Source organism: Gossypium hirsutum, chromosome D10 (genome assembly GCF_007990345.1).
Source record: "Gossypium hirsutum isolate 1008001.06 chromosome D10, Gossypium_hirsutum_v2.1, whole genome shotgun sequence".
NCBI classification, from domain to species: Eukaryota; Viridiplantae; Streptophyta; class Magnoliopsida; order Malvales; family Malvaceae; genus Gossypium; species Gossypium hirsutum.
Window position 1 is genome coordinate 283,884 of NC_053446.1, and position 21,267 is coordinate 305,150.

A 21,267-nucleotide genomic window follows, 5' to 3' on the forward strand; every position below is an offset into this window, starting at 1 on the left:
CTATTGGAAAAAGATAGAGTTAACATGGAATCACAGTTTCATACAATCATTTATCTATCGTCCATATATATACTAGAAATTTAATTTATTCAATTGTAAATAAATACATTTATTTTCATATTATATTAATTTTTTGGTACAAATATTGGATTATTATAATTTTTTGTGTATGTAATATCTACAAAAAATAGAACTAATTTGATAACGGTGTTAGTGATTTCTAAAAATTAAATCAAATCAAAATTTCATATATTCATACATAACAATACACATAAATATAATTTTAATATTTATCCCTAAAATTATTATACTTTTCAAGTTTTAAACTTAAACTCAAATTTTATTTCGCCTCCGTTTTAATTTAAATATTTTACAAAAAAAATTGTAAATTTGTAATATTAGAATTAAAATATTTAAAATAAATCACATAGTTCTTATCATCATTTTTTTTTCAAATAATTTCAATAGACCTGTTCACAAATTTGTACGGTTGGCTCTGAATCAAAATAAATAATAAACAATATTTTATTTTAAAATTTTAATTATAAAAATATTAAAAATTATTTTACTATTTTATCATCGCACGATCATGATGCACATACAGAAGGAGTTAGTTAAAGGCAATGCAAAACTTTTTTTAACAAATAAATATAAATAAAAGATAGGCCCACGTGTCAATAAATTAGCCTTATTTATTTGAAAATATGAAAAATAAATTGATGGCTATTTTGAAGTGAAAATGGCGAGCATTGCATTGCGCGCGGAGTGTGGCTATGGCGGCAGCACTCAGCTACTGCAAGCCTTCCCCATTCATTGGCCAATTTCCTTCCAACTTTGTCTGTTCAAATTCTCCTTCTTTATTTATTTAATCATTTCTTTATAGCTTAGCGAAAAACTAATTAACAATAATTGTTTCTATTATATTCTATCTTTGGAAAGTCTGGTAGGAAAATACTTTTTTCATTATACTATTGTTATGTTTGAATTTGATGATATTTTGTTCCTTATTTTGTTTCTTTAAAGAATTTGATGATAATTAGCACCTTATTCTCTTACCCATTAATTATTTACTTCATTAAGTTTGAATTTGATGATGATTAGTCCCTTATTTTCTTTTTCCCAACTTTATTTTTTACCCGCCATTTCCTTCAGGCGCATTATGTGTGCTGATGAATTGATTCTTGTGGATTTGGAAATTGAAATTGTAGGGGAAGCCAGTATCTCTGCGAAGCATCGAAATCTCGACGCAGGCATCTAGAATCACTGCACTGTTTTGGGGATCTAAGAAGTCTGTGAAGCATCAACCTGTGGATTCTTCTTTGGGGGATTTCACTTTGACAGGGTCAGAAACAGAGGTGTTCTTATCTCATGATCTTGTATAAACTACATATATTGGAATTATCTGGCTGTGTTAAGCAGCTACCTATGTTACTTCAGCTCGGGTGTGTTAAATTCAAGCACGTGTCCGACATGTGTATGTTTATTCTTTTGTAAGTTTCCCCCTGTATATGAAGGATCTTTGGAGGGTCTTATCTCATAACTATGTCGGACATGGATGCTTTATGTGAAGAGTTATGGCAATATAGGCTGTTACTGCACCTAATGTTAACTTATTATTTCTCGCTCCAGGAACTTAAAGAGAACCCGACAAAGGGCAAGAAGGTATCGGTATCGATTATTTCCTCAATTCTGGACGTTTCTTCACATGAATGGGATTCTTGCGCTCTGGATGCTACCGGTCCTGAAAAGTTCAATCCATTTCTTTCTCATGGTTTCCTTTCAAGCTTGGAAGAGACGGGTTGCGCAGTGAAGGTTAGGAATCACAGCTCAGTACATGCTTAATGTTGGCCAGATTTAGCATTGTAACTTCTCACAAAAAAATTGTTTTTATATATGCAAGATATGCAGCTTGACTTAAGTTCATGCACACATATAAATTTAATTCTGAATTTTCCGAAATATCTGAAATGTTTATTTGAAAATTAATTTTCAGGAAACAGGATGGATGCCGAGCCATATCATTGCTAAGGATGAATCTGAAAATATTTTAGGTGTTGCTCCTCTCTATCTTAAAAGGTTTAGCATCTATTATTCTGTTCTCCATACTGAAAATTCTCTTGCAGTTTCTTCACTATGTTTCTCAAAATCTTTTGTTTAACCACTTTGTCGGTTTGCTATTTTCTCATCTCTTATACTTTGGGTTTGCAGCCATTCCTATGGTGAATTTGTTTTCGATCATTCTTGGGCAGATGCATATTATAGTTTTGGAGCAAGATATTACCCAAAGTTCCAGTGTTGTGTGCCTTTCACTCCAGTGACTGGTCCTAGGATTTTAGTACGGAATACATCATTCAAGAATCAAGTTTTTGACGTTATAGTCACTGCTCTGAAGGATCTGACAGCCAAGGTAATGTTTGAATCAAATTATTCGATGTTGAATGCATTATCTTATCAGTTAATCACGGGTTTTATGGGATTTTAGTGGGGCTGGTTGGTTAAAATATGGCCTTGTTAATGTGATAGACATCAATGTGACCGTTTTAATTCTAAGAAACGCCATGTTCATTGTGACATACCAGATCTTGATATTATGTTGGAGTGGATGTAGAAGAGCTCTATGTTAAGAATGGTTAGGAGATATTACATTAGTATTCTGAAGCTACTGATTGCCTAAAATAAGGAAAATCTATCTCACATTTCCGAAGAACCGAAAGAGCCAATGCAAATAGGGAATACCAACTTCATTTAGCAAATGCCTTTTACTGACCCTACCATCGGAAATGAGAATAGGGAACAAGATTTAAAAAAGCGGTTAAATTCTATTAATGAGTGAAGAATTATACCAGGAAGAGATCTGCAGGAACAAGACAACCACTGCTGGCTAGAGCAATCTAGAGCATATCTCAATATCTGGCCTACTTCTCCAACCCATTTGCTTTTGTTCTCTATGGCAATTTAAGCGACGAATTAACTTTTTCACCATGACTTATATTATCTTGCAACCCCAAGAATAAAGATCTTGTTCGTAAATTCTATTTTTGCTGCCACGTTAATACAATTTATTTTCTTCCGACAGTCTCAGGTTTCCTCTCTGCACATTACTTTCCCATCTGAAGCCGAATGGTACAAACTGAAGGATAGAGGATTCCTACAGAGGATTGGAATGCAATACCACTGGAAGAATCGCAACTATAAAAGGTTAATGCTGCCCGAACTGTTTCTCGGTTATGATAAAACATTGGCTTTTAGTTTGGTAAACGGTTAACAGCTATAGTCTATGCCAACTTGTTCTATATTTGACTTAAAGCTGAAATCTTGGCATCAATTCTACTGGTGTAATTGGCTGGTTTTTGTGCTTATAAATAACAACATATCAATCACGGGAAGAAATGAAAGCAATTGAACTTTTAACTCTCCTTGTTTCTAAAGAGGTAGTCAAAATATAAAGCCAGAAACATGCCCAATAGGGCCTGACAAAGCATTATCTTATAGAGAAAATCCATGATATGGTATTTGTTGTATTTGTTTGGTATGAAAATTGTAAAGTAGAAGTTTGTTTTTGTCACATTTATTACCTAATGTCTTTCTATTGACAGAATTATTTCTTTTCTTTCATATTAATGTATAAATTAAAACACTGTAAATTCTTTCTTCATGCCCCAGTTTTGACGAGTTCTTGATGGACATGAAGCAAAGTAAAAGGAAAAATATCCGTCAAGAGCGCAAAAAGGTCTGCATCTTTTTCATATAGCCCTACTTAATAACTATTTACTTAAATCTGAAATATGAGATCTTGCATCAAATCTTGAGTTAGTGCTTGAATGAATACTCTTGAGTATTATAATATTATCTGTAGTTATAACTGAGTTTGCTGCTATGTTAACTGAATTTGGGGTTGTACTATAAACCACATCCATGTTGTTCCAACTTTTTATGTTTTAAAAAAGTACTCATGTCTGACATATTGGTAGAGCGATATGAGTATATGACCCTTCAAGGATCCTCCAAATATATGGAAAAACTTAGAAAAATCTGATATTCACATTCAAGTCGAAGTAGCATAGCACCACCTAGACCACGTGTAAGAGCTCTGGATGACTTTGCTTTTGTAACTCGTAAGAAATATTTTAGTTCTAGATCTTTGAAACTCTTAAAAGTAAAAATTTTCAGTTATAATGTCAAAGAACAAATTCAAAATTATTGGCACATTTGTTTGTTTGTTTATTGTCTATTTGGCTTTAATAAGTAGGTTATCTGTCTTTGTTGGAAACATAGATATCCAGCTTAGGTAGTTCCTGCATTCAAGGACATTGTTTTTGCGAGATTGATTTTATCTTAGTGATTTTTCTGTTTGCAGATTCCTGCTCAGGATTTGACAATGAAACGGCTCAGAGGTTATGAAATTAAGGTAGATAGCACTGTAATATTTCCAAACATATATGCTGATACTTAACTATTTCTTCGATCATGCATGTGATATACCCTTGGACATACCCTTGAGCATGTTCCGTAGTTTTGCTGAGCCCTCCATGTGGATCAATGAAAAATGCTGGTTGCATTGCAAAAGAAACTGGAACTTTTAAGTTTGCATTGTGGTTAAGACTTATGTTACTCAGACTCAAGGATGACTGTTGGGTGGGGTATATGTCTAACACGGGTATGCTCAATTTTATTTATATTTTCCTATACATTTGGAGGATTGCCGCCCAATTCTTATGTCCGAAACATATGTATATATGGATGCCGGACACAGGTACTTCAGAAAATGAAGAGTTGGAGTAGCATGGGTATTTGTATCCGTATGTCAATGTATATGCTGAATATCATTGAATGAGACGAAGTAAAATATGGTATTTTCTTGCAAGTAACCTGGTTTAAGTTGTTTTATGCTCATGTGCTATGTGCATGTGCCTTATACACAGTATTTGCACTTAGTTACATACTAGTTCATAGGCTCGAATTAATGGGGTTCTGTTTTTTTTTTTTTGCTTTACCCTTTCAAGCTGTTTGGGGTTGAAAGGTAACATGATTAACATCTTTTGAGCAGATTATATCAAATATTTCGTTTCTACAAACACAATTGGCTTCACTGCTTTCACTACAATTATTCAGCAAGAAACCGTAAAAAGTATTACTTACTTTTTTAATTGCTATCTTAACAGGCCAATCACTGGGATTCCTTCTACAAGTTCTACCGGAATACTACTGATAATAAGTTAATTCTTATCTTGAAACCTTCTTTTGACTTCTATGTAACTTTTAGTAACTCTAGCTCTATGTTACTCCGAATCCTGTGTTTGATACGGGTACCCATATCCAACACGAGTATGCTCAATTGTTTCTAAGTTTTTTCATATATTTGGGAAGTTCTAAGAAAGTCATGTCCCATACTCATGTCTGACTGAAAATGTGTAGGACACGGATACTATAAAATAAAGAGTTATAACATAGATCTAGACTATTTTGATGAACATATATCAGATTTCTCTCTGTAAGATGCATGAAGCGTACTCTCAATTTTTATAGGTGGGGCAGTCCATACCTAACAAGAGATTTCTTTCACGAAATGGGATCAAAGATGGGAGATGATGTGTTACTCGTAGTTGCCGAAAAAAGGGACGAGCTTGTTGCAGGAGCTCTGAATCTCATTGGAGGCGATACTATATATGGACGCTTATGGGGATGTGACCCTCAAGTCTATTATCCGAGCTTGCATTTTGAAGCATGTTATTATCAGGTTCGGATCTCAAAAACTCCTTTAAAAATGAAGGAAAACGGTTCTTTTATTAGTATTGAATTACCTCAAACATGAATTGCACTCTCAGAACTACAAACCATGAAAAATGGTGGTCAAATTCTGCTATTAGACCATGTACTTTGGTTAAGTTGTGGATTTTGTACATGTACTTTGATTCAATCAATTCTAGTCCCTATACTTTTTGAATTTTGAAAATTTAGTCTTGAACAAACAGTAGCAATTAAATATGTTTGGTTAAAGTCTACTATTCGTCCTGTATTATGTGTAAAGTTAGAGATTTAGTCCATATTTTTCAACTAGATCATTCTTAGTTGTTATATTTTTTGGATTTCTAAATTTTAGTCTTAATTTAAACAATAGCAATTAAATCTATTGACTGGTTTTCTTGTAAGTAATATGTGGAGATGGCAAGCTGATATGTCATTCCACATACGATAATATGTTTGACATATCTAATTTTGAAAAATGATACAACTTAACTTTAATGAATTTAATAGTTGACATTTGGTCAGAACTAAAATTTTAAAACTCTAAAAGTACAGAGACTAAAAATGACTAAATTAAAGTACAAGTACTAAATCTACAATTTACTCAAAGTACAGGGTCTAATAGCATAATTTGACTGTAAGTTACCGATGCTGGTGATGCGGAACAAAGGAGATAGGTAATAGAAATTTGATTGAAAATAGAATTAGAGAGAAACTAGGTAAACTAGAGGAGTTAATCGGAATTAATTAGCTATGTTGTTTTGACTTTTCATTTTACTTTTAAGTATCCATTCGAACAAGATATGACCTTCCAAGACTCGCTAATAAATGAAAAAACTTGGAACACATTGAACACTCCTGTGTGGGACATATTATGATTAACGTGGTTCATTAGTATATTAAGATTTTGTTTTTCTACACAGGCAATCGAAGCGGCTATCGAGTTGAATCTAAGCACAGTAGAGGCTGGAGCTCAGGGTGAGCATAAGATTCAGCGAGGCTATTTGCCGGTGCCGACTTATAGCTGTCATTACTTTATCGATGAGGGTTTCAAGCAGGCCATAGGGGAATTTCTGGTTCGAGAATCAAATCAGGTATCTAAAAAACACTCGATGTTACCTTCAAAATTCCTCCAAATAAATGAAAATACTACAAGTTTATTATGGAGGCCCGTACTAAAAATCAAATTGCATTTTATCCTTTTTACTCAAAAAAAATGAGTAAATTAGGTTAATCAAAGAGCAAATTAATGTTTTTTTATTAAAAATACGTGGCACTTTTACTTATTTCTCATTATTTTAATAGAGTGGGCAAACTACAAAATGACTCCTAGTATAAGGTCCTCCATAATACTTTTACTCACGCATGTTGATATTGAGTTGGAAGTTAATTGACTTGAATTTGCAGGTTGACCTTGTTATGAAACTATTTCATGAATCTGGTCCCTTTAAGGAGGGCATACACTAACGGAGAGTTGCTGGAAGTTTGATTGAAAAGCCATCGTGCATAATAACATTGAAAGGGGTTGTGAGAAATTTGTATGCAAATTTAGACTGTTTATGTTATGTTGTAGTAGAATAATTTGTATGCAAATTTGTAAGTTATTCTAGTTTGGCTCTAAAACAAAAACTCTTGAACATCAGCAAGAGCTTTATTCAGAAAATAATCAATGAATATTTTTTATCAAGTAAATGAGAAATCAAGTAGTACAAACCATGCGTATGGGCTTGGCCTTGGCCTTGGACTAGAAATTATATATTTTTATTGAAATGAATTGTAAAATATATGAAATACGTGGCAAATTTGCCTATTATTCAACTCTAAATATATACATTTTGTAAGGAAAATGTATCAACCACACAAATATAACAGAAATTAGAATTTGCTCCTTTCCAAATTAATTCTATAGATATAAATTGCTAAATGAAATTTAATAAAATAATTTTTTACAACTAAACCCAAACACAGATTTTATGATAGTACATTATTTATAGATAATAACATAATTTTTTAAATGTATTTTTCTCATTTTATTTAAAACTTCATAAATTTTTTAGTATATTGAGTAAAAGCTTACTCATGATATATATCATCTTTTAGATATTTTAACTTTTTCCCAACCACAATTTTACACAAGAAACGAGAATTTTCTTTTCCTTTTCAACCCAATCTTTTTCCAACAACAATGTCAAAACTAAAACTCTACAAATGCTACTCGAAATAATCTAAGCTCGAGAAATGCTCGACGACAAAGATCAAAATGCGCAGCAAAGATGAATGCATGAATGGAAGCGATTTATAAAGTTCTTATCTAGTATCTGTAAGAACCAGACTGTGGTGGTGCTGGTGGCAACCTAGTCGGTGTCCTACGGCTGCTGGAGCTTGAACCTGAACCCAAACCCTCATCACCATTCTGTGCTGGGTCACTATACCGTCGACTATGACCATTTGAACCATGTCTACCAGAGCCTGCAGGTCCATTTGCAGCAGCATCAAATGCAGACCTCCAGTCATCCCCCGATGAAGCTCCACTTGTCCGTGGACTGCTTTCCACATCTAGCATAAAAGAGGGAGAAAAAATCCATAGTTGTTCAAGAAAGACGAGTAAACTAAAGCTTAAAATATGCTATCAATCCCTATACTCTTCCCAAATTTAAAATTTAATTCCTCCATTTTTCAAATTTCAAAATCCAAGTCCAATTGTAAATACTTTTATAATTTTTTCATTAAGTTTGTTGGTGTCACATCTTGAATTAAAAAAAATACTCACTCAGTAGGCCACAACGTTGTAATGAACTTGAATTTAACAAAATAATTTTTAATAGTGTTAACAGTTAGACTTGAAAAGTAGAGGAACTAAATTCCAAATTTGGGAAGAGGCATATTTGAACCTAAAATAAAATCACTATAATACAAAACAAGCATGCTATGGGTAAATTATAAATCCGTGTCAAATTATATGTTGCCCTCACTCCTCATTTTTTCCCCAAAAAACCCGTGCCTCCAGATGCATTGAAAAGCTAAGATGATCTTGGACATACCCAAAGTAGGCACATAACTGTTTCCGAGTCTCATCCCGAGTACAAGTAACATAGATCAATTATACCAAATAAAAGGCTTGCAAAAGGCACATAATATTAATAACATGCATGTAACCATGTATGTGGAAACTCCATTTGATTATGCAAATAGAATCACAAAAAATATACCTGCTGTACTGCCGTTAGACCAGCTGGAGGCAGCAGCAGCTCGATTGTCATGGACGCTAAGTTGCCTTGTAAGTTTCAAAAGAAGAGAGGACTGTTTCTGGTAACGCTCCCTCCTGCGCTTTACATTTTGGTCCTCCATGAGCAATTCTTCAATCCTGGGATTGCTTATGGCACTGATCACCAAAGCATGAGAGAGTAAAGTTATTCCCCCAAAGAAGACTGAAACAACAATAAACCATAAAAATATATACACAAAAAAGTAAAAGATAAAAAAATCAAGAACGACTTTCAACAACCATGCATGGATGTCAATGGCATGTCTTTGATACAACCGTCATGAAATTCTTAAAAAGGCATAGTTCTTTACAAAAAAAAAGGGTGCTTTTTCACTCCTTGCAAACTAGGGAAAATAAATAGTACTGACCTAACGGAGCTATATAACTGAATAAGCATGTCTTCTTTTGCTTTTTCCACTTGGCAAAGAATGACAGCCTGCTTAAAACAATGATGATTAGAAATGATATATCAAAATAAATAGAAAGGGTCATTCAGGAGAATAAACTGACCTTAGGAACATTGGCAGCAAGGCTGTTAAGAACAGCTTCAACATAACCACGCACTTCTTGGGACATCCATCGAAGCTCTTCTTCAGGATCAGCAGGTTTTCTTGCCATCGTATCCTGCAAGGGAAACATGCGTAATGTTGAAGAGGTGTGCTTGACAATCAAGATTTTAACAGATGATCCACATCCCAGCTTTGTGCCGGTTAAGCAGAGCACATTGGCCACCCTCTCGAATTCTTTTCAAAACAGTTCATTCATTGCTTGTAAAAAGGAGCAAAAGATTAATGATAGGAAAAGGAACAATATTTTCCATTGTGCTAAAAATATTCTAGGTGATTATATCTTTTAAATTTTCCTTTTGACAGTACCCAAAAGAAAAAAAATTCACCATTTGAAATTTTATTTTTCCTGACAGAAAGATATGCAAGTCGATAAAAGATTGATTCATAGCTAAAATTTGATCAAATCAAATTAGCAAAAACAACCTAAATCAAAATGCCTTAAGAATCAATAAAGAAGTACCAAACAACGCAAGCAACCCAAGCATAATAACAGCACAAGTACAAGATAAAAGAAACCGATTGGAACTAAAGAATAACTCACAAGTGAACCATCAGAAAGACTTTGCCTCATGGGAGGGGCAGCAGATTCAACCTTCACTTGACCTCCTTTAGATTCAACAACATTTTTTAACTTTTCTAACCACTCAGTCTTATCTGCAAGGCTCTCAGCCTTTAAGACAACAGCACTATGAGCTGCAAAAACAAAATTGAAGCATATAATCGGCATGCAACATGGTGTAAGAAAAACAAAATCAATTTAAGGAAACTTGCAAAACCTTTCAAGACTGTCTTATACGGAATCCTGCTCGTTATCTTGAAAACAAGACTGGGTTCCTTTTCCGATGACTTCTTATCCTTGGAACTTTTGGATGAGCCACCTTCATCATCGGCAACTTCCTCGATGTTGCATTCCTGATGATCAAATAATTAGTAAAGTAGCCACTAATGTAGATGACCTGAAATCACTATGCGATGAAGAAGGGGATTTCAATATCACAAAAAAACCAGAAACGGCAGAGAGTTTCTCCCTCTTATGAAAACTCTCTTCCTGCTGTAGCGAGTGTGTTTTTCTGGCATATGGTTACACGAAAGCTAGAAAAGAATTGACAGTAAAAAAAATGGAAAGAGACCCAGATAGAATAGGCGTAGTAAAAAAAGGGAGGAAGAGAAAATAAAGAAAACAATAGAAAAAGAAGGAAAAATAAAAATAAAGGGAGACAAAGGAGACACAACTTAAAGGAGAAAGAAACGTCTCTGATCAAGAATTCAGAGAGACGTTGGAAGCTATTTAATGTATCATTTAATTATTGCTCCTTTCCAAACTTGGTTTTGTTTCTTGTCACATCACCTAACGCCCCTGCACAAATTTAAATTTTTCTGCTCCAGTTTAAACAATTGACTGACACGTGTCTATTTTAAATTTTATACCAGTATTACCTTTTCTTGTTAAACATTTAAACAATTCAACAAATGGGGACTAGAATATGCTTGGAATGGGATATCCCCGACCCGCGTATCCCGCGATGGGATATCCCCGATCGGCGTATCCCGCGATGGGATATCCCCGATAGGCGTATCCCGCGATGGGATATCCTTCATCCGGAATAAAGTCGACAAGTGTCCCGGTCCATACGCTTAAAATACATGAACCGGCCACTAATAACTGTCAACCGGGATAATTTTTAAGCGGGATATGCGTGGAATAGGTTATTCCAGACGGGATATGATGAGGATATCCCCCATCAGAATAAGAATGAAAATAACATGAGCAGCACACTTAAAAAATCTGAATTGGATATAACCTAAGCCCAATAACACAGTAATCCATAAGCTAAGCCCAATAACACAGTAATCCATAAGCTAAGCAGTACACAGCCCAAATACTGAAACGAAAGCCCAATAACACGAAACTAAAAAATAAAACAGAGGGAAACACAGAACTCAAAACCTATCTATTTCAATATGGACACTGTTATTGAGATTACATCTATAAATCAGAGCAACATAAAAGCTAACAATTCTCTAGTCACAATCAGCAATATTAGGATTTCAATATACAAATCAAGATCAAAATTCTCCCTCACACACAACTCTCTAGTTCTTTTCTTTTTAAGACCGATGTATAATTACTCAAATTTAGCTAACCAATTGGTAAGGAAAGAAGTTCCCTTTCTTTATCAACACCCTTGTGGGGACCACTCAGGAGAAAAATCTTAAATAACCCAAGTGAATGTGACTGTACCCTTAAGATTGCCCAAGATGGGGATTAGGGATTCTCCAGCCAATATTACCAAAATAAATAAGTAATTTAGTTAAAGTATGCATTAAGAATATTTTGGGCAGTCTAATAGAAAAGGACATTTGGAATTTATGTTCGAAACACGAATGTGAACTCCTAAGTTACCATAAATTAGAATGACAAATATTTTATTCACCTCAAATCCATTCTTGAAATTCCTCCTAGATTTGGAACCTCTCTCTTAAATTTACCCAGGCAATTAAATTCACTATCCTGACCTTTGAAAACATTGATTGAATTGAAGTACCCCCATCCAAACATACCCTAAGGCTTAAGATTTATAGCTTCAATCAAATGACCAACTTGAATCCAGGAATCGGAAGAAATGGACGTTCAATTCATACCTCCAATGTGATGACACCGCGAAAATGCCTTTCCTCTTGTTTTTTTGTGTAACCAAGCTGCAGCAAAGATTGCTGTTAAGCAACATACTTGAACAAAGAGAAAATAACATGGATCATCAACTATAGACACGCATGCAAAGATAGATACAACCAGAACTAGTACAGGAACAAAACAATAACCTTGCCAGTTTTCTCATTTAAAACAAACCATCGCCTACTCCACCCATTGGTTTTTCCACTTTTCTTCAGTAAAAAACCTGCACATACAAAATACAATTGATGCTAATCCAAAATATGCTCAATAACTGACAAACAAATAGTTGTAATCAAAATTGCATAGTATTTGCATGTGAAAAGACTTTAAATACTTGCCTTTTCCCTCCTAACTTTTTCAACTTATCTTACCAGCTAAGCCACAGAAGTACTAACAGTTTCTGAGAAAGAAAACTAACGCTTTACTTGGCAGAAAGGATGGAAAACTTGTTAAACCAACGGTTAAAATTCCCAGATTTCTTACTTTGTAGCATCCTTACTCCTTTTCATCCTTCCTACCAATCATAGCTTAAGGAGTGAATGCATACATGTTCACTGCAGCTTATACATGAGAGGGAGGGAACGAGATAGGGAGACGTGAAGTTAGAACATTTCACGACTGGGACTATTGACAGGTTGTAAAGACTAGTACATGTGCTACAGAAAATGAAGATGTTTGCATGCTATGTGTTTTGTACCCATTGTTAAAGTCACGACCTTAAATATTTCTAGAATTTCAAAAAGATCCCTGCCTGTCATCAGGGCAAGCAATTTTACAAAATAGACATAAAGTTCCATAGATTCAAACTAAAACCTGCTTGTTTTGGGAATTTCAGAAGGGTGAAGAGCCCTTGCTAACATATTGTGGCATTGCTCCTGAGAGAGACATCAAGTCAGCAACATGTTCATTATTTAGCAGACCACTGCTTTAAATTTGACATTTCCACAAGCATAAATACTTTCTTCTAATCAGACAACTCAATCTATAGGCATATGATTTAGGAAAGGCATCATAGGAAAGGGAAGAAGCTCAAGGCAATGACTCTAGATAGTGGATTAAACAAGAAATTTCATAAATATAATTTCCAGAAGCTCAGTTTGATACTAACCTGCTGTTATCTCACCACCAGGTCCAGCAGTCTTTAGGGCCGATCCCTCTGGCGGTGCCGGTGGTACATCTTTTTCTTTCTTACTGAATTTATCCTTCAGCGATTTCAAGTTTCCTTCAAATTTTCCTTCAGATTGTTGTTGCCCACCAGTTTGAGGACTAGATGCCTAAAAGGAAAAATGAAGAAACAGTCTGTTAGAGAAATGTAGTCACCAAAAAGCTTAATATTATAAAATATCTATCAAAGCCGCTTAGCAAAGTCCAAACTCGATTTAGAATTGGCTGCTCCGCATCAGATGCCTTCTTGGAGGACCGATTCTTCACCTCTTCTTCCCGTCGTTGTCTCTCCATTCTATTGAAAAGTAATGGACAAAGAAATTGAAAGAAAGAAAAAAGGAAATTTTGCTTAAATCATTGAAGAACAAAACTGGAAAGCTACAATATATATATAAACCGTTCGATGAAAAAGAAAAATTATCTCAACATACCGCCTCTGCACCAGACGAATGAAATGCTGAGGGGGAACAAAAGCACGCTCCATGTCCACTAATGCAACTACCATCTTTCGTGCTTCAGTTCTAAAACCATCAAGTGCAACACTAGCAATTGCCACAACCTGGTCAATTTTTTTTTAATGAAAAGAAAGTATTTCACATCCATTAGTCTAAACTTAACATCCAGAAAGCATCTATGAACAGCAGCAATGCATCATTACCTCTCTCTTGAAAGGAGCGTATCTCCCAAGACCAGGTGTAGCATTTGCAGCAGCAGAAACTATATCCAACAACACACGATGAACCTGTTTGGACAAGCAACAAAAGGAATGGAAAACAGAGAAAAAAACACATTGAAATGAATATCGCATGCAAGATTATCTTTCAGGGGCTATAACCTGAAACATTTCAATAACCTTGTCTAAAACAGCAGAAAGTTCTCACAACAGCCTTGTAATTATTACAGTGAGATGTATTATAAAACATACTGAGATGTATAGCTTAGTAGACAATTTTATGTATTTCCAATCAATTTAAGCTTCAAGGTTATTGCTAAACTGACATTAAAACGGAGCCAAGTCACTGTATTAACAACTAGATAACTTTTTAACAAAATAATCATCAAACTAATACATGGCAAATTAGGTTATTGGCACCCTACCTTCATAGTTACTTTGCTAGGGTATATGCCCCGAAACATCTATAGAACAAAACATCATTTCCTCACTTATCAAATTAATAGCAGAAAATTGAGCAAACACTCATACAACATTTAGAAAACAGATGCAGAAAACATAAAAGCTTTTATACTCCCAACAATGCAACAAACAGGAAACAACCATAAAGAATAAACTTTTTCATGGAAGAAAAGGTATGGAGCCACAATGTAGATGTACCTCATCAACGCATAAAAGAGATGGCTCTTTTGCTAGCTCCAAGACACCTTTTATCAAAGATCTTAAACCCTTCTCTGGAGATATTAGATAGGGTTGATAACCATCTGCTTCTAGGACAATCTGACAGAAGTATCAATATGACATTAAAAGAAACCCAACCGGTACATAGCAGTTTAAGAAAGCACAAAAATTGAATGCAGATTGATAATAGAACCTACCCTTTTGACATTGTTCATGTCAAAATGTCTGTCCAAAGGGAGCTGTTTAATCCTGTTAGGAAAGCTTCCCTCGAAGCTAGAAACAATTTTCCAACCATTTCCCTGAAAAATATGGGGTAAGGGAGGATTAAAACAAGTAGAGAAGGACACAGAGAAAGACAAAATAAACACTTCAAAGATTTGTCTATGATAGTTTTTTTTTTTAAATTCGTGCAGACATTTCTTTAGCCCTTTATTGCCCAGTGATGACCACTTCACTCGAAAAGAAGTAACTCACTTCACCACCCGTTATGTGTTGCAGAAATTTGTCCTCGAATTCCCGACACAGCTCCAAAGCAACAGCTCTCGTGCCTTCAGCAGTAGTAACCATTTGTTCACCAAGCCTTACTAATTCATCCTGGATTATTTGAGACTTCCCTTGAAGCCTGACATGTCAAGAAAGGAAGATTAACAAACCTAAAAAATGGTATGAGAATATGGACTCTTTCAATGATGCATATGTCTAAAACCAAGTATAGTTTGAACTGTTCAGTGCAACCAAACTCAAGTTTTGAGAAAAAGGATTCTATCAATTACAATGCAAAGAAATGGTATATTTACAAAAAGGGAAACATTTATGGACCCAAATTGAAAATGATACTAACCAATAACAAAGAATTGTCTCAACTGAGGCTGCAAAGATGCCAGATGTGTGGTTTAGTGTGATACTATCAACCTCACATATATTTGATATCTAATAATAAAATAGAAAACCTTAACATTGATATAATTCACTTGCCAACTGTGGCTCTCAAGCTGTTGGAACAGTCAAACTCATAACAATTCCCGATTTAGTATCATACTAAGCTTGATTAGAGGTAGTACACATATCTTTTATACTGAAACCAAGAGCTTTTAAATACAATGCGTGACTTAGAGGCAAATATATGTTTACACAAATTCAGAAAGCAAAAACTTTTAATGTGTCTCTGAAAACTCTCTCATTAAACCTTCGGAGTTGAAACAAGAGCAATTCAGCAGCAAACTAGGGTCTACTAAACCAACATTTCTACTTTGTAGGCAGTATTAGAAAGGATAATGCAGTAACCAAAAAACTGTAGCAATTTAGTTTACTTCCTTACTTGCATAAACAGTAACAATGGAGCAAAGGGAAGGGGGGGAAAGAAAGTACCCAGAAAGTAGATTTGGAAGCCTGAGTTTGATTCGGTTACGTATCTGGCCAGCAAGGACATCTACCAAAGCTACTCTCCCAAGCTTGTTTTGAGGGGCTCCAGTCAAAATAGATTTTAGACTTTCACTCTCCGCTCTCCAAGCAGTTTCTAAAGAATTGTCAGATGAAGCACTTCCAGATTGAGTTGAAGCTATAGAAACAGACTGACCGATTAGAGCAACCCATGGAATATCAGAAGTTTTAGGCGGCCCCTGATTTAACAAGAGAGCCTGAACTGCTGCAAGGGCTTTAGAGTCTGAAGCAGCTTGATCAATTTTGCTAATAATGCCAACAGTTCTGGTACCTATCATCAATTAAAATACAGTAAAATATTAGGAATCCGGAAAAATAACAGTGGAAAGTAATTTTTTATCATTTTTGGCCCGGAAAAAAGATTAATTTGAATATGCAAGCACCAAAAATCCACACCTTCTGAGTCATATTCCTTTGCAATTCTGAGGGCTCTAGATGATGAAATTTCTGGTGCCTGAGCAGCAGGCACAATAACGAGCAAAATAGCATCATTATGTTCAACATATTCACGAAGCTGAGGGAAAAGCCAGAGAAATTGTCAGATAACCAACCAAACAAAGCATCTCAAAAACTGGCCAAGAAAATAAAGAGCCAAGAAACAATGAACACATCAGAATGTCCAGCTGTTTAAATTTAAAACCAAGATGAAATAGCATTCAGCCACTCACCAATGATTCATCCACAATTCTTTGCTCAAGTCCAGGTAAATCTATCAACTTTAATGGCGGGGCTGTGTTAGGGAACAAGGAGGAAAAACTGTTAAAAAATTATAAAATGAAAAAGAATATTTTTATTGCACATGCATATATATAGACACACGCACATAAACGAATGTATCTTAAGCATGCTCACATGAGAAAAGGAGGCAAGGGAAAGTGAAACGTTAAGATCATTCATGAAACATGTTTGTCCTATTTGGTTTCAAGACAGAGGAGGACATTTACCATTGCTTTTTTTCCAAACAAAGGAAATATTTTCTTTTCAAAGATTAATCTTCATGGATAAAAATATTCCCATTCAAATAATTATTGTCAAGTCTCTGATTAAAATTCCTAGGTAATTGTAAACGATCCAGCCATTGACGATAAATTTAGTTCTAAGAAGGCGTCCTAGTATATAAAAAGCACAAGCTCATCTAATATATCATTTGAAAAGAAAAACAATCTTCAAAACATCATATGAAATCAAAATTCAATGAACCTCTGATAGAAAGATTTTTATTTATACCTATTCTGAGACCACGTCAAATCAATAATACAATTCAACAACATCAAGGCTGACCTGTGCTGGTACGAAGCTTCAGATATATTTCATCACGACTCCTGCCTGATGCACCTTTGCTTAATCTATCCTGCAGAGAATGCCGAAGTGCACCTAAGGTGCACCAATTCGAAAGATGACGGGCAGTCAGAGAGCACTCAAGACCATATCCAAGGTGCATGATGAAGAACGGTGCATGTTTTCCAGGTGCAAACAAGCAACATCATTAATGAAAAAGAAGCAACCAAAATAATGAAGGAGGCCTTACTTGCTGAAACCTGTTGAGATTTATTGTCAATTTGCAAGATGATTGACTTAGCACTTAAAGAACTATCCCTAGCCAAATCAATGCTGATGGGAGCTCTCGTGGCACCATTTTCACCAGTTGGCTGTCAATAATTATGATAAGCAAAGTCCTGTGAAAATAAGAATTTTCAACAAAATGCAAAAGCCTAAAAGAAATATAACATACCAGAAGAGGATGTCCAATCAGACTGTTCAAGACAGCAGATTTACCAGCCCCCTATTTGGTACATCCAGAAAAAATAAAAGAAATTAAAGTTTGAAAGAGAATGAGTAAAATAGAAGATTTCAACATCTCATGAATCATGATAGGACAAGATCATGCTTATTGCAACACAAACTAGTTGCTTCTTCCATTTTTAGGAAGTTTTTATTCAATAAGGTACCTGCTGAGATCAACTAAACACAAATTTAACATGGAAAAATGCATGCATGATTAATTAATCATGCCCCCCTCAGATAACAAGGGTGCTGAAATAACTAAAGAATGATGAAAACAAGGGTGCTGACTAGGTCACAACCAAAAAAAGACTACTAGCAACTTTAAAACATAGAAATGCAGCAGGTAAGAAAAGGTGTATTTCATATTCAAATCAACAGGCCTAAAGATCTGATAACTGTTATAGAATGAGTATTTAAAAGCAATTCAAATGAGCAGTCAAATTAATCAATAAGAAATTAGCGACTAAGAAACATCCTCAGCTTTGAACAGCAAAGCATAAAAAGGCACCTTTAGGAAAAATAAATACAATGTTAGCCGTCGTGTTGCTCTCACATTTCCCCAATAAATCTAGCTTTTCTCAACCATATCAACATTAGCAATCCAATATGCATAACCGATTTGCAAGTATAGCATCCTAGAACAATTACATTAATTCAACCCAATAATAGAATTTTCCATAAAGAAAATTAGCATTTAGTTGGCTTTCATTTCTCCGTCAGCATCCAAAGCAGCCAAAAGATTTCCAATCTTTAGCAGCTAAATGAAATAGAAAATCGAGCAGATCCAACAGATAACTTCAAAAGCTGAAAAATAAATGATCGAATAAAAAAAGAACATACGACATTGCCCAAAGCTACGACGTTTAGGAAAGTAGAGGGGCGTTTAGATGATGACGATGAGGTCTCGTCGACGTCTTCATCGGCGAGCACAGCAGCCGCTTGTCTCATCGCTTCCGAAAGCTCCGACAATTCTTCGATCGCCTCCATTTTTCTTCGATTCCCTTAAACAAAAACCAAAGAGATCGAAGTTTATACTAATATATAAACTGAAGTTAACAGAAACCCTAGATTTAGATCTGAATTCACTCTTTTTCTGTGAATTTTTTACGAATGGAGATTCGATTTTTTTTATAGTTGTTTTCAAATTTTCGGTTTCGTAAGTTCAAATTTCGATTTCTTTCATCGAAATGGTTGAAAAAAATGAATAAATAATGAAAATGATGGTTTTGTTTCTGGTCATGGTTTAAATTCAATTCTTTTTAAAACAAATTTGAAATAATTCTTTAAAAGTTAATTGCACCAGGCATCACAAACTATGACCTTTATTCTAAAATAGTTCACAAACTTTAAAATATTTTAATTACATTCCTAAACTATTGATGTTATATCAATCAAGTCCTTTTATTATTGAAACTGTTAATTTAACCATAAATGACACATAAAACCATATATGACATAATTTAAAATGAAAATTTTAAAGAAAAGTAAAAGCTTTGAAAACTTCAAAACCAATATATGAAGTCTAAAATATTTTAATAATTGAAGGATTTTATTGATATAACATCGATAATTTGACAATGTAATTGGAATGCTTTAAAGGACCAATTTAGAACAAGGGTCCTAGGTTGGGATGTTTGATGCAATTAACTCATTCTTTAAAGATATTTTTTATAAAGTTAATATATCATTTGATACGTGAGTTTGTTTCGATACTCAATTTGGTATTTAAATTTTCTTATTTCCAATTTGGTACTGAGTTTATTTAATGTTCAATTTAGTACCCAGACCAAATAACATCAAGTGGCTACTGAATATTTTATACATGTCCTTTAGTAAAAAAAAACATAGATACTTCAAAAACTTATGTTCCAAATTGAATATTAAAGTCAAATTCAAGTACTTAATTAGAAGAAAAAAAACTCAAGTATCAAATTGGAAAAAATCAGGCACCAATTTGAACATTGAGGCCAAATTCAAGTACCAAATTGAGATAAAATAGATACTAAATTGAATATTGAAGATAAAATTAGGTACTAAAGACTATATTAACCAACAAATCCAATTTTCATATATCTACGATAGGTAGGAGCGGCAAACACTAACTCAATTCACTCAACTCGACGGATCAACGTATTAACTCGTTTCACTTGGATATGCACGAGTGGGCCGTAGACAAAGAACTCGGTCTACCTCATTGAAATTTGCAGTGTCCCCATCAAACATGGAAATTTATTGGTGGCATATATAATATATTTATCCAAAAATCAGATTAATTAAGTGTAAAATGTTTTAATATTTGAAAATATTTAAATTAAAAAAGTTATGTTACATTAGTGACGAGTAGTTATGAAAAGTTATAAAATAGTCCGGAATTAGTAATTATGAAAATGATTAGTAATTATGAAATGTTTTAATATTTGTAATTAACCGACTAAGTGAAAACTTTTAAAATTTGTATAATTGTAAATTTAACCCTTAATATTTTTAAATTTTGTCAATTTGGTATTGATTCTAACAAAATTCAGCCATTGATATTTACATATTATGTAATTTGGTCTCTTTTTTTTTTTACAGTTATGTTTTTCTTTATGATATTGAATGTTAATTTTAAATGAATGAAAAATATATATATTATCTTGGATTTTTGGTTGTTTTCCATTTTTTGTATATTTTCAAATAAATTTAGTTGATAATTTTTTTTTCTTTTTAGGTGAAAGGAACGCCAAGAAAAACAAAACTAACCAAATTACACAATGTGTAATTATTCAGGGTTAGATTTTTTAAAATCAAAACTAAATTGAAACAATATATAAATGCTAAGAATTAAAGTTACTATTATGCCAATTTTAAAAGTAGTCACCGTTAGTCTGTTGATAGTGATGCTCATAGGTCGGACCGATCAATGTTGGTTCCAATAAAGTTCAAGCATGAGCCCCTTTTTGGCCCATTCTGGTTTCATGCCCTTTTTGGCCCATTATGGTTTGTCCCAAAACCTCATTTTACTATTCAAAAATTAATAAAATTTTAAGTATATATTTTATAATTAAATTTTAAAATTTTACTATTATTTAAATTAAATTCAGAGCGAGCCGACTTGATGTGTAAAAATACTTGTCCAAGCTTGGCTCAACTTAGGTCAGTTCCAGTGAGCTACCTAGTAGATAGACACGATTACCAATTGGTAACTAAAAAATATAAAATTGAATACTTGAGTGATTATTTTGTAACTTTTCATAGTTGAATGATCAACAAATAATAATTAACTAAT

At 34.0% G+C, this 21,267-nt stretch overlaps 2 protein-coding genes across 3 annotated transcripts; one reads left to right on the top strand and one right to left on the bottom strand.

Moving 5' to 3' along the window:
• Window positions 1–684: 684 nt before the first annotated feature.
• LOC107930367 (uncharacterized) lies at window positions 685–7,437 on the top strand. Its single transcript, XM_016861996.2, has 12 exons — window positions 685–836; window positions 1,209–1,355; window positions 1,630–1,812; window positions 1,994–2,076; window positions 2,209–2,407; window positions 3,077–3,198; window positions 3,664–3,730; window positions 4,358–4,408; window positions 5,163–5,215; window positions 5,527–5,737; window positions 6,669–6,839; window positions 7,153–7,437. Exons 1-12 carry the CDS (start codon window positions 774–776, stop codon window positions 7,210–7,212), a joined length of 1,410 nt encoding a protein of 469 aa, XP_016717485.2. The 5' UTR covers window positions 685–773; the 3' UTR covers window positions 7,213–7,437.
• A 434-nt stretch (window positions 7,438–7,871) lies between these two features.
• Window positions 7,872–19,295, bottom strand: LOC107930365 (dynamin-2B). Of its 2 annotated transcripts, XM_016861995.2 has the most exons (22): window positions 18,840–19,295; window positions 17,947–17,997; window positions 17,743–17,863; window positions 17,496–17,588; window positions 16,883–16,944; window positions 16,611–16,728; window positions 16,143–16,485; window positions 15,249–15,396; window positions 14,972–15,073; window positions 14,754–14,873; window positions 14,079–14,162; window positions 13,852–13,979; window positions 13,631–13,715; window positions 13,365–13,530; window positions 12,403–12,479; window positions 12,223–12,279; window positions 10,356–10,491; window positions 10,121–10,272; window positions 9,521–9,634; window positions 9,379–9,446; window positions 8,955–9,127; window positions 7,872–8,301 (listed from the first exon to the last, which is right to left on the bottom strand). In XM_016861995.2, the coding sequence occupies exons 1-22, from the start codon at window positions 18,984–18,986 to the stop codon at window positions 8,057–8,059; spliced, it is 2,790 nt and encodes a 929-aa protein (XP_016717484.1). In that variant the 5' UTR covers window positions 18,987–19,295; the 3' UTR covers window positions 7,872–8,056. The 2 variants fall into 2 exon arrangements, with proteins under 2 accessions (XP_016717484.1, XP_040958557.1); XM_041102623.1 differs by lacking the exon at window positions 7,872–8,301 and having other exon boundaries at window positions 9,064–9,173; window positions 18,840–19,228.
• Window positions 19,296–21,267: the final 1,972 nt, after the last annotated feature.